The 10,303-nt window shown below is 29.7% G+C and overlaps 3 protein-coding genes across 3 annotated transcripts in view; 1 reads left to right on the plus strand and 2 right to left on the minus strand.

Annotated features, from left to right (window-relative positions):
• LOC122270445 (uncharacterized) overlaps nucleotides 1-2,560 on the minus strand; it is a 9,073-nt gene extending 6,513 nt beyond the window's left edge. The window contains exon 1 of the mRNA XM_043047789.2: nucleotides 2,217-2,560. Coding sequence (XP_042903723.1) covers nucleotides 2,217-2,267 — 51 coding nt within the window. The 5' untranslated portion in view covers nucleotides 2,268-2,560. The remainder of the gene's footprint in view (nucleotides 1-2,216) is intronic.
• Nucleotides 1-10,303, plus strand: part of LOC122271814 (voltage-dependent calcium channel subunit alpha-2/delta-3) — a 443,634-nt gene that overhangs the window by 144,483 nt on the left and 288,848 nt on the right.
• Nucleotides 4,946-9,798, minus strand: LOC122270446 (toxin CSTX-20-like). Its single transcript, XM_071183720.1, has 4 exons — nucleotides 9,769-9,798; nucleotides 9,546-9,693; nucleotides 7,591-7,697; nucleotides 4,946-5,237 (listed from the first exon to the last, which is right to left on the minus strand). The coding sequence occupies exons 1-4, from the start codon at nucleotides 9,781-9,783 to the stop codon at nucleotides 5,076-5,078; spliced, it is 432 nt and encodes a 143-aa protein (XP_071039821.1). The 5' UTR covers nucleotides 9,784-9,798; the 3' UTR covers nucleotides 4,946-5,075.

Below are 10,303 nucleotides of genomic sequence, written 5' to 3' on the forward strand. Positions count from 1 at the left end.
GCTTACCGAGTTTTAGAAAAAAGTAACGATTTCATTCGACATTTCCGTTACAAATACTTGTACTTTTTCCCTAAAAAAGTAACGAAAGTACAAGTAAAAGTACTAAATTTAAAAAGTAACGAAGTACAAGTAAAAGTACGTACTTTTTACTTGTTCCGGCGGTACAAGTAACGAAAGTAAAAGTACTGCCATATATGCCTGTTACAGCCGAGAGGGCTAATCGGTCGATTTCAAGACCTACAGAATGGGAGTTCATGTCCCAGCTTTGACACCACAATATTTCCTCCATTCCTTTCTGCACCTGAAGAGTTTCCGGTGACCTGCACTTCCCAATTTGTGACTCTGGATTATTAGACTAGAATACTTTCACTCACGCATAGATAGCAGCACCATATGCACAAAAAAGTGGAATCTTTTCTTTTTTTTTACGGTTTTGTGACAGTGTGTGCATAGATGCATACACCTAAGCCATTAAGACAAGGTATAGACAAAGAAATTTTATTTTTAAATTTGTATAGAAATTTTTAGAATTTTTAAATTGAGAATAAATAATTTAAATTGAAAAGCGGATTCTAAAAGAGGAAGAAATTTTATTATAATCCTGCTCGGATGATAGACTGAGGAGGTTGCTTCAATTAAAATGAAATATAGTTCATCCAAAAATAATAACTATGTTATGATTTCTGAGAAATGACCCTTATGAAACATATGGTGTTATTTATCGTTTTATTTATTTCATACTCAAATTATATACTTTGGCTCATAAATATACAATAATAGTTAATAATTCAAATAAATTATTATTAAATAAGGATATTGTATAACTGCTTAATAACTATATACATAATAATAATGAAGATTAGATATAGTTATTTTAAGATTGTTGTAACAGCTATGTGCAGATGCGTTAGTATATAGTATCGTAGTATAGTTAGTATAATGTATATAGTATCATATATAAAGTTGCTATAACAACTTTCACTATATGATATTGTAATTTAAAATAACTATACATAACAATATCATATAGTGAAAGTTGTTATAGCAACTTTATATATGATACTATATACATTCGCCTATGTAATAAATCTAATCTGCAGGCAATAGATTAAATGTATTTTTTATTCTAAAAATGTGTTTTATCTATTAGGAAAGATTCCTCAACTCTGAAATTACTTGTAATTCAAAAGTAAAACAGTTGTACTTCAAATTATAAAATTATTAAAATAGTAAATCGTTATTAAACGTAATCATAAATGAAGCTACTTATATTTATTATTAAAACTGGAATCAGAAATTATGATTGCTTTTAATCCTGATAGCGAGCATTGAAATGGTTTCCTAACTCTGCATCTATTCATATTCAAATGTAGATGTAATAAAATTTACTTTGAGTTGTACACAAAAGTGCATGTAATAAAGATCAATGTACTCATTATTTTTACTCGAAATGGATTCATAATTGCAATTTAAATCATAATTGTACATAACAGTTACTCATAGTCAATTTTGCAGTTAATATAATAAAATGTCATTACTTGTAACCACGAAAATTTTAAATATTGTAACATTATATTTTGTTTAACTCAGTTGTAGCCCAGATGCGATCCTAGCAAACTGATATTTTCTTAAAAGAAATTAAATATTCAGTTTATTTCAGACTTTTTTATCAGCATTAATATTGATTAAAGTAAATCCTTGCATTAACATGCAATTGAGCCATCACTCAATTCGTATAATATTATTATTATTATAATAGTTATTATTGTATTATTGTTATTATTATTATCGAGTAAAACTAATAAATTAAAGATCCTACCAAATATATTTCTGACAAATATTGGTTCTAAAGCGACTAAATATTAATGTCTAGCAAATATTTCTTTGCAAAATCTAAACTCAAAAGGAAAAAAAATGGCAATTAGACACTGAGAAAGATTTTTGTATTTTAGAACAGAAACTTTTGTATTTTAGAACCGAAGCAGATCTATCTCTTCTTTGTTCGGGTTTTATTTATGTCTTTTTTACTTTATTCTAACTAACAAAAAGTATACCCTATCTTTTTTTTTGTTTTTAAATATCATTTCAATAAAATATCATTTTAAATCAATTAAATATGCTTTAGAAAATAAAATATAGTGAGCTTACGGTCGTGGAAGCTAACTAATTTTTTTTTTTAATAATTTCTTTAATAAAAATTTTTTTTAAACACTTACCAAATACATGGAAAAGAATACGAGAACTAATACTGCTCTTCGATTTTCCATTTTTCCAGTAGGAGACTTGAAAATAAGCTCGTTTGGTGCTTCCGAACATTTTATAGGACACGTAGCTCTGTAATTAGTGAATTTAAGGAACACAATTTTTTTTTCTCCTTCCGAGGTGTTTAGTGAAGAATAACAGCGATCAATCTCTTTAATTGCTATGTTTCGAAAAAATAATTAGTTAACAAGGAATACATAGTTTTTATTCTTGAAATTACGGGAAAACAATTTCAAATAAATTTTATTTAATTAAGCTATATTTTTGTTTTCCGGTAATTTAGAAAATGTCAGTTGGCTGTGTATCCCATAAAGTATGGCAATCGTTATTAACCAAAAAAGTAAACGCTTCATTGTTTCTGTTGCTGAGTCATTTTTGTTAACAGCTGCTATAATACTCTTATTTTTTTAGTACTCCTTTATTTTTTATATAAATATATGTTTATAATAATGCTTATTTAAAATAAAATATAAATTATAAAAAAACTGATTAAAAAAATAATTCCTGAAATTCATCATTTTGGAGTACTTGCTTTCATATTTAGTTAAATGATGAATCAAATGCACAGTCCTAGAGTTTTTATTCTAAAATTGCGGTAAAATAATTGACTGCAGTTTGTCAATCCAATTAACCGTAAAGAATATTTTTCAACCTTTACGGTTTTGAAACTATTTGCAACTAATATGGTTAGAAAACCGTGAATAAACCAGAATTATACGGTTTTTTAACTATTTTTATTTACCATGGTTTCAAAAACATAAAAAAAGAAATTTAACTGGACATTGGAGATAGACTTTTCGTCGGGTAACTGGTATTACAATCAGGTTGTGTTTGAGTTGTGTTTTATCAAGTGAACCGTGGAATGTACTTTAATTAGTTTCTTTAGTTGTTTAACCTATCGTAAGAGTTGGTGAATACTAGACTTCGTATCGTATTTGGTAAATACTAGACTTTTATGTTAACAACGATGTTCAACCATTATGTCAAACAGCCCTATGGTTCTGCCATCTAGGCGTAATTGAGACCATTGCATTCTGATAGTCCAAGGTCACAAATAGGAAAGTGTTGAGAAAAATGAAAACTCTTCTTGTGTTGAAAAGAATATTGTGGTGTCCACCCTGATGCTCCAACCCCCGTTTTATCGGTCATGAGATTAACAGATAAGCTTTCTGGGCTATAATGTGAATAGCTGCAAAGAAATATGTAGCTACAGTAGGTGGGCGTAATTGGTGCAATAAAAATCTACTTGTTTAAGCGTGTTAGGAGGAAGCAGGGATAAACGGTTTTTTTCACAGTTAATAGTTTGAATACCATCTTACCTATTGTTATTTGACTGTTGTATTCGAATATGGTAGAATAACAATTAAATAAATTGTTGTTTAACCATTTTTTTCAGAGAAATTTCTAACAGTGCAAGACTGAGATAGTTGTCGAATAATATTGTACGTTTTATCTCGAGCAAAATTTTAATTGACTCATCAAAAATCCATTTTACAAGTTAATGTATGGAATTGTCAAGAATGTGGATTTATTATATTATTTATTTAGTAATGTTATAACAATTTTTGGTTCACATTTAAAAATAATTCTTCCAATTTAATAGTTTATTGTATTCTATGAAAGTATATCTTAAGTCTTCTATGAACCTTATCGATGCAGTAAGCCTTAGAACCCAACATTGAAGTGCTTCGAAATTTCAAACCACATTTATTTCGACCTACTCTAGAGGGCAACCACCTTTTTCCCCCAATTCCTTGTAACTTATTTATACATTATTTCTATGAAAAAGTTTTCAAAATGTTCAAACCCTCAAGGTGGAAAAGACATGTTGATAATATGTTTATCTTGCAAGACAAAGATACAGATTTTCAAAGCGTTACTTTCTTGTTGTCTACCGGTTGACCTCAAAATTGCTTTCGATGCGAAAATCAATTTTACTTAATCTTTTTAAGATGTTCTTGCCACTAAACACCCTGATTACTTTCCCACATTTGTCTATCGTAAATAGTTTGCTGCCTCCTTGCCCCCTCATGATAATTTTAATGGCCTAATAGTCCAAAAATTTCACACTTTCGTTTTCCATACGCTTAACCTTTGCTCTAACTCTTCTACTTTGAACTTCTAACTTTACTCTGCTCGTTTTCTGCTTTCTGTTAACAATGCATTTAACCCTTCTACAGTTAATTCAACTCTTGCGAAGCTCATTGCCCCAAATGCCTCTCTCTTTTTCTGATCTTTACAGTGAACTGTTATTTTGCTATCTTTTTCTCCCGTTTGCTACAGAATTGCTAATATTCTCTTTCATTTTAGTTTTAAACTTATTTTTAGCCCTGTTAGCAAATCTAATTTCAAGTCTCTTAAAGATCCTATAAGTTTTTAATATCGCTTGGGCATTTACCACATACTTTTCCAATGTGACCTTGCTAACATCCAACGTGATTTAAAATAAATCCTTCTACAGTTAATTCAACTCTTGCGAAACTCATTGCCCCAAATGCCTCTCTCTTTTTCTGATCTTTACAGTGAACTGTGATTTTGCTATCTTTTTCTCCCGTTTGCTACAAAATTTACACGCATTTACTAATATATATATATTACCAGCAAATTTAACTTTATCTATGACTTTGAATAATACGGCTACATTTTATGATTTTCATGGAATAATTGAACAATATAGGAAGTATTTTTTTTTCGTAAATACGTTATGCTTTATTTTTGGAAACAGCTGTCACAAGTTCGTACATTCCAAATCTTGACATGTTCTGTTTCTCATTCTTTATCTAATTTCTTAGTCCTCCGGTACCAATTGATATTTATTCTTCCTCTGGAATTGCGGTGGATAGTTCCACCTCTGGTTCTGCGGTGGATTGTTCTTCAACTGTTTCTCTGGAGACTTGTCCATTCGTAGTAATTTCAGGTTGAGGAGAAGGTGAAGCACCTGCTGTACATCTTTCATTTATTCTGACTTTACCGAACTGAAATGAAAGAAAAAATCAGCTTCACCAAGAAAAAAATTATTATCATGCAGATTTCATTCAAATATGAAAAGCAAACACTCATTTATTTTATTTTACAACCAGCATCGAACAACTGACACTATTCTGAGTTTACGACCAACAATGATCAAGAAAAATAATTTCTAAAAAATACCATGCTCTCAAGAGAAAAACGAAGAAAATTAAGAAAATTAATAAGTTTTATTTACTGTGCATAAGCTGCAAGCATACAGAACTCATAAAATAATTTAAAAATATAGAGAAAACATGGAAAATGTTAAAGATTAATGAAAAGTTATTAATCAAAAATATTTTTAAAAAAATTAAAATATGAAGTAAAAAGCCCGAAAACAAAAAAAAAAAGGAAAATATATAATTTCTGCATCAGCTCACACGATTATATCCGTAAAAGGGAGTGCTTTCTAATATTATAACAATATCGTCAAAGCAAAGTAAATGTCGATTTATTAAATAATATTTTCTCGGAGGAATTAATCTTGCTTCGTAATCACAATCATGATATTAATTTTAATTTTTGGATTTGGATATCAGAAAAGAAGAAAATATCTACTTTGTTGATTTATATGATAAAAGAAACGATTTTAATTTTAATATAAACAAACTAATTATTTGAAATTCTACTGTTTCTAAAAACATCTCATTAAATATGATTTTTAATCATATAAATAGAATTAAAAGAATATGTAGCAATGCTTATTTATCCAAAAAACAAATAGACACAATCTTTCAAAATTTTATAATAAAAAAACAATGAATGCCTAACTAAAGTAATTAAATTCTATATAAAATCATTGAGTTAATTGTAGGTTATTATTAATAAATTTACTAAAAACTTCTTTGTTAATTTATATTTCTACCATGGGCAAATCAAATTCGGACAAATTCATTGCTTAAAATCTGTGAAAAACGGGCAAATCATGTTTCTCTCTCTCTTTTTCAAATGAATGTTAATTTTCTAAAATCATGAAGATTGTATAATTAAATATCTAACTTATTAATTATGAAATTCTTTAAATTATCCAGTATATTGTTACCATTCTCACATCCATTTTAGGGACAATTCTTAGTAAATAGCAAATTAAACGCTCTTTAGCAGTCAGATTTGCACCATAAAGAAAAATTCCCTCCATTTACGCTTTTAGCTCCCTTTGCGCTTCTGTTTTTATATTTTGTAATCTGGCAATCTAATTACCAAAATATTTTGAATTATTCTTGAAAATTTCAAGTTTATGTAAATTCATTTGAACTCTCTACTCGCTCTATAGATTTCGTTTTGTGTTTTGTTTTGTTTTTTCTTTTTATTTCCTGTTTTTTACGTGATATATTTTTACTTAATGTGTTTTATTTTGCTTAAATTTTCTCTAGTGCTCTACTAATGTATTGATCTATTTTGCTTTGGTTATATTGATAAGCACCTTTTGCGGATATAATCGTGTGAGTTGATGAGGAGATTATATATTTACCTTTTCCCCCTGACTTTTTAGTATATATATATAGATATAGATAGATAGATAATTTTAAATACTTTATTTTAATAATTTTTCTTCTCTTTTCATTAATCTTTATTTTCCATGTTTTCTCTATATTTTTAATTAATAATAGCAAATATTTCAAGCTCTTTTTTGGACGGTTTTTATAATATTTTATACAAGCGTAATTTTTTTTCTGAAAAGTTATCACTGGAACAATAACGGGGTGGTTTTCTAATCTATTCAATGATTAAACAACTTTTATATTGAATTTAGGAAACACGTCAACACAATGGATTGAGCATACCATAACGTAGTAAAATATTTTCATACTAATGTTATTCTAAGAAATCCTAAATTGTAAACACTAAATCCTGTGTTCTATGAAATTCTAAATTGAAAAGACAAAATTTTGTGTTCTAAGAAATTCTAAGTTGAAAAGCGTTAACTTTGGATTCTAAAGATGTATTTTAATTTCTTCTAAAAAAATTTGAATATATTTTTATTTAGCATAAAAGGACTGTTTTACTTCAACTAGCTTACTTTTTCCTAACCAGTGTAATAATATATTTGCTATGCAGATACCACAGATAATTTATTTTACTATTTGAAAAAATCTTAATTATATTTATAAAAACAGATTATGATTAGTTGAGAGAGGGAAAAAAAGTATAAAAAATCTTAAATGTAATTATGAAAAACAACGAGAAAGAGCTATGTTAGATAAAAATATTGTTAGTTAAAAAACTAGTTGTATGCAGGTGAGTATATAATTAATAATAATATGCAATATGTAACTAATTATTAAGAGTTATTCCAAGTTGCAAAGTTCATTTACTTACAATAGTCTCTTCTACTTTCTCAGGAACACATTTGAAGCCTTCAGCGCAAGGACATCGGACTAAATATTTTCCCCTAATATCAACCTCATCACCATTGCATCGCTTTCCTAGTTAATGAGACATTAACAAAGAAGTTGTAAAAATTATAGACAAAATTTTAAAATTAAAAAATTCAAATTATTTAATAGAATGATTCATAAATATTAAGTTAACTATTAAATTCTTCATGCATATATACACCGAAGAGCCATTACATCATGACCAGCCTCCATCTATAAGAATGGGCTCGCCCAGGTTTTCATGGTTTCTCGCCCAGGAGCAATGTTTTCATGGGGCACATTAGGATCCATAATCCTCATAGAAGCCTCTTCTAAGTATCCCTGACGTCTGGACGCTACTTGAACATAGTTGCAGATCAGGTTCACCCATTCGTGGCAACAGTTTTTCCTACGAGGGATGGTGTTTACCAACAGGATAATGCACCATGTCATAAGGGTCGAATCGTCATGGATTGGTTCGAGGAACATTCCAGTGACTTTCAAGTCATGTCTCGGCCCCCAAATTTACCTGACCTTAATCCAATAGAGTATTTGTGGTCCTACTTGGAAAACCAAATTTGTGCTGCCACGCTACACCCTCGCAATGTGGCGGAATTGTAGCATCAGTTAGTGAGCACTTGGTACCAGATACCTCAGACTACCTATCAGCACCTTGTGGAATCAATGCCACTGCGGGTGCTAGCAGTTTTGATGGCTAAAGGTGGTCCTACATGTTATTAGCAGGGTGGTCATAATGTAATGGCTCTTCTGTGTATATATACAAAATTTAAGTGAAATCGATTGAATAATTCCGGCGAAACCAAAGTTTTAAAAAGTTTTATTTTTAATTAATTAGCTATCATTTAATGTAGCATTTGCACGAAAAAATAAGTAAAATGAGTTTTATACTAAGAGTAAATGTTTAAACAATCATGCTAGTTATTAATTCCAGAAATAGAGTTCTAATGCTTCAATTAGTGTTCTATTACTTAAGATGGTTTATTTATCCGACTTTCGGAGAACTTTATGAAAAGTTTGGGTGAAATAGCAGAAAAGGGAAGCTGGTAGATTCATATTTCTCTATTTGTATTCTTAATAATACTTTTTTTACTTTTTTCGAAAAGAACAATTTAATAGCTTTACCATATTATAATACACTGCTAGAATTTTCTTACCAAAATTATTTAAAATTACCGGCAGCAGTCTGTCCATCCAATTAACCCTAAAGTTTACGGAAAAGAACATTTTTTACCTTAAAGGCTTTAAAACAGTTTACAACTATCATGAAATATTAAACATTTACAACTACCATAGTTTCAATTGGGTAAAAAAAAAATTCAACGGGACAATGGAGATAATTTAGCAGATTTACGGTGCTGCCATCTATGGGTAAATGAGAATATCGTATTCTAATAGGCCATAGTCACATATTGCTGATTGCAGGACACTGGAAATTCTTCATCTGTTGAACAGAATGGGAAAAATAGTGTGGTTTCAAAACTGGGACTTGACCCCCCGTTCTGCCAGTCATGAGATTGACAGATTAGCAATTTCGGTTTTATATGTACCTTTCTATAAGGAATTAAGTGGCTTCCTTAGGTGGGACTATAGTTTGTGCTGTAAAATTCCGGATGTTTTACCGTATTAGGTAAATGCAGTTAATATTTTGAAACAGTTAGTCTGACAGTAAACAGTTTGAATACCATCTTATTTATGGTTGTTTGACTTCATTGTTTGAATATGGTAGAATAAAATAAATTTAATAAATTGTTGTTCAACTTTTATTCCCGAGAAATTTCTAACAGTGTATTCATATCGTCCTTCAAGAAGTTATTCAATCGATTCTAACGTAATGCTTCACAATAATCTTAAAATGATTAAATCATAATTTGAGATTTAAAAATAGGTATATATCACCTTCCCCAGCAAGTTTGCGGCAGCTGCCTTTTAAGAACATGACTCCCACACAGCATTCGTCCTCTTCACAATCATCTCCGTTATTGCATCTCTTTATGGGTCTCCTGGTGGGCCGTTGTTTTGCATTCTCAGCAGCGACAACTGCCACCTGCACAAGACAATTTATGCATTAAAATTTTATTAATTATGCTCCAAAGAAAGCATTCTGGTTAAATTACCGTACTGGATGTAAGGACATTTCTCGTCAAAAAAACACAATTCTGGTAAATAAGACAAAAATTTGTAGCTGTTACATCTACCATGCCAATGTCAACACGCCTGCTTGAAATCAAGAGACTTAAGGCAGAGGATGCCAGGGCTAAAGAGAATAGAAGGGCTAGTTCACTCCGCTCTTAGAGCTGAAGCTACGATTTCCCTCCTCATGACGTCACTGTGTCCACAGATTTCGGAGATCGCAAGCAAAGATATGATAACTTTGCATCTTTCTCTTTGTAAAAATAAGTTAGACTTTTTCTGGTTATTAGCCTTCAAACTTTACGTAATTAACACATTATTTCCGTTCATAAACATAGTTCAAAAAAAACTTTCTTGGTTATTATATTAAAAAAAATACCATTTTGAACTTATAAAAATGTTTTGCTAGTTGGTGAAAATGACACGATAAATACTTTATTTTAAAAAGTTCAGTTTTAACTTTAACTATTAAGAAAAATGAAGGCATATATCGACACTTTTTTTATCTACATATTCTTTTATAA

This window comes from Parasteatoda tepidariorum, chromosome 7 (genome assembly GCF_043381705.1).
Source record: "Parasteatoda tepidariorum isolate YZ-2023 chromosome 7, CAS_Ptep_4.0, whole genome shotgun sequence".
Lineage (NCBI taxonomy): Eukaryota > Metazoa > Arthropoda > Arachnida > Araneae > Theridiidae > Parasteatoda > Parasteatoda tepidariorum.

Bases quoted from the DNA above. Each gene is read 5' to 3' on its own strand.
- LOC122270446 (XM_071183720.1), bottom strand. The intron at 7,698-9,545 runs GTGATATATACC...CTCATTAACTAG, and splicing joins CCGCAAACTTGCTGGGGAAG to GAAAGCGATGCAATGGTGAT. The intron at 5,238-7,590 runs GTAAGTAAATGA...CTTTCATTTCAG, and splicing joins AGAAAGTAGAAGAGACTATT to TTCGGTAAAGTCAGAATAAA.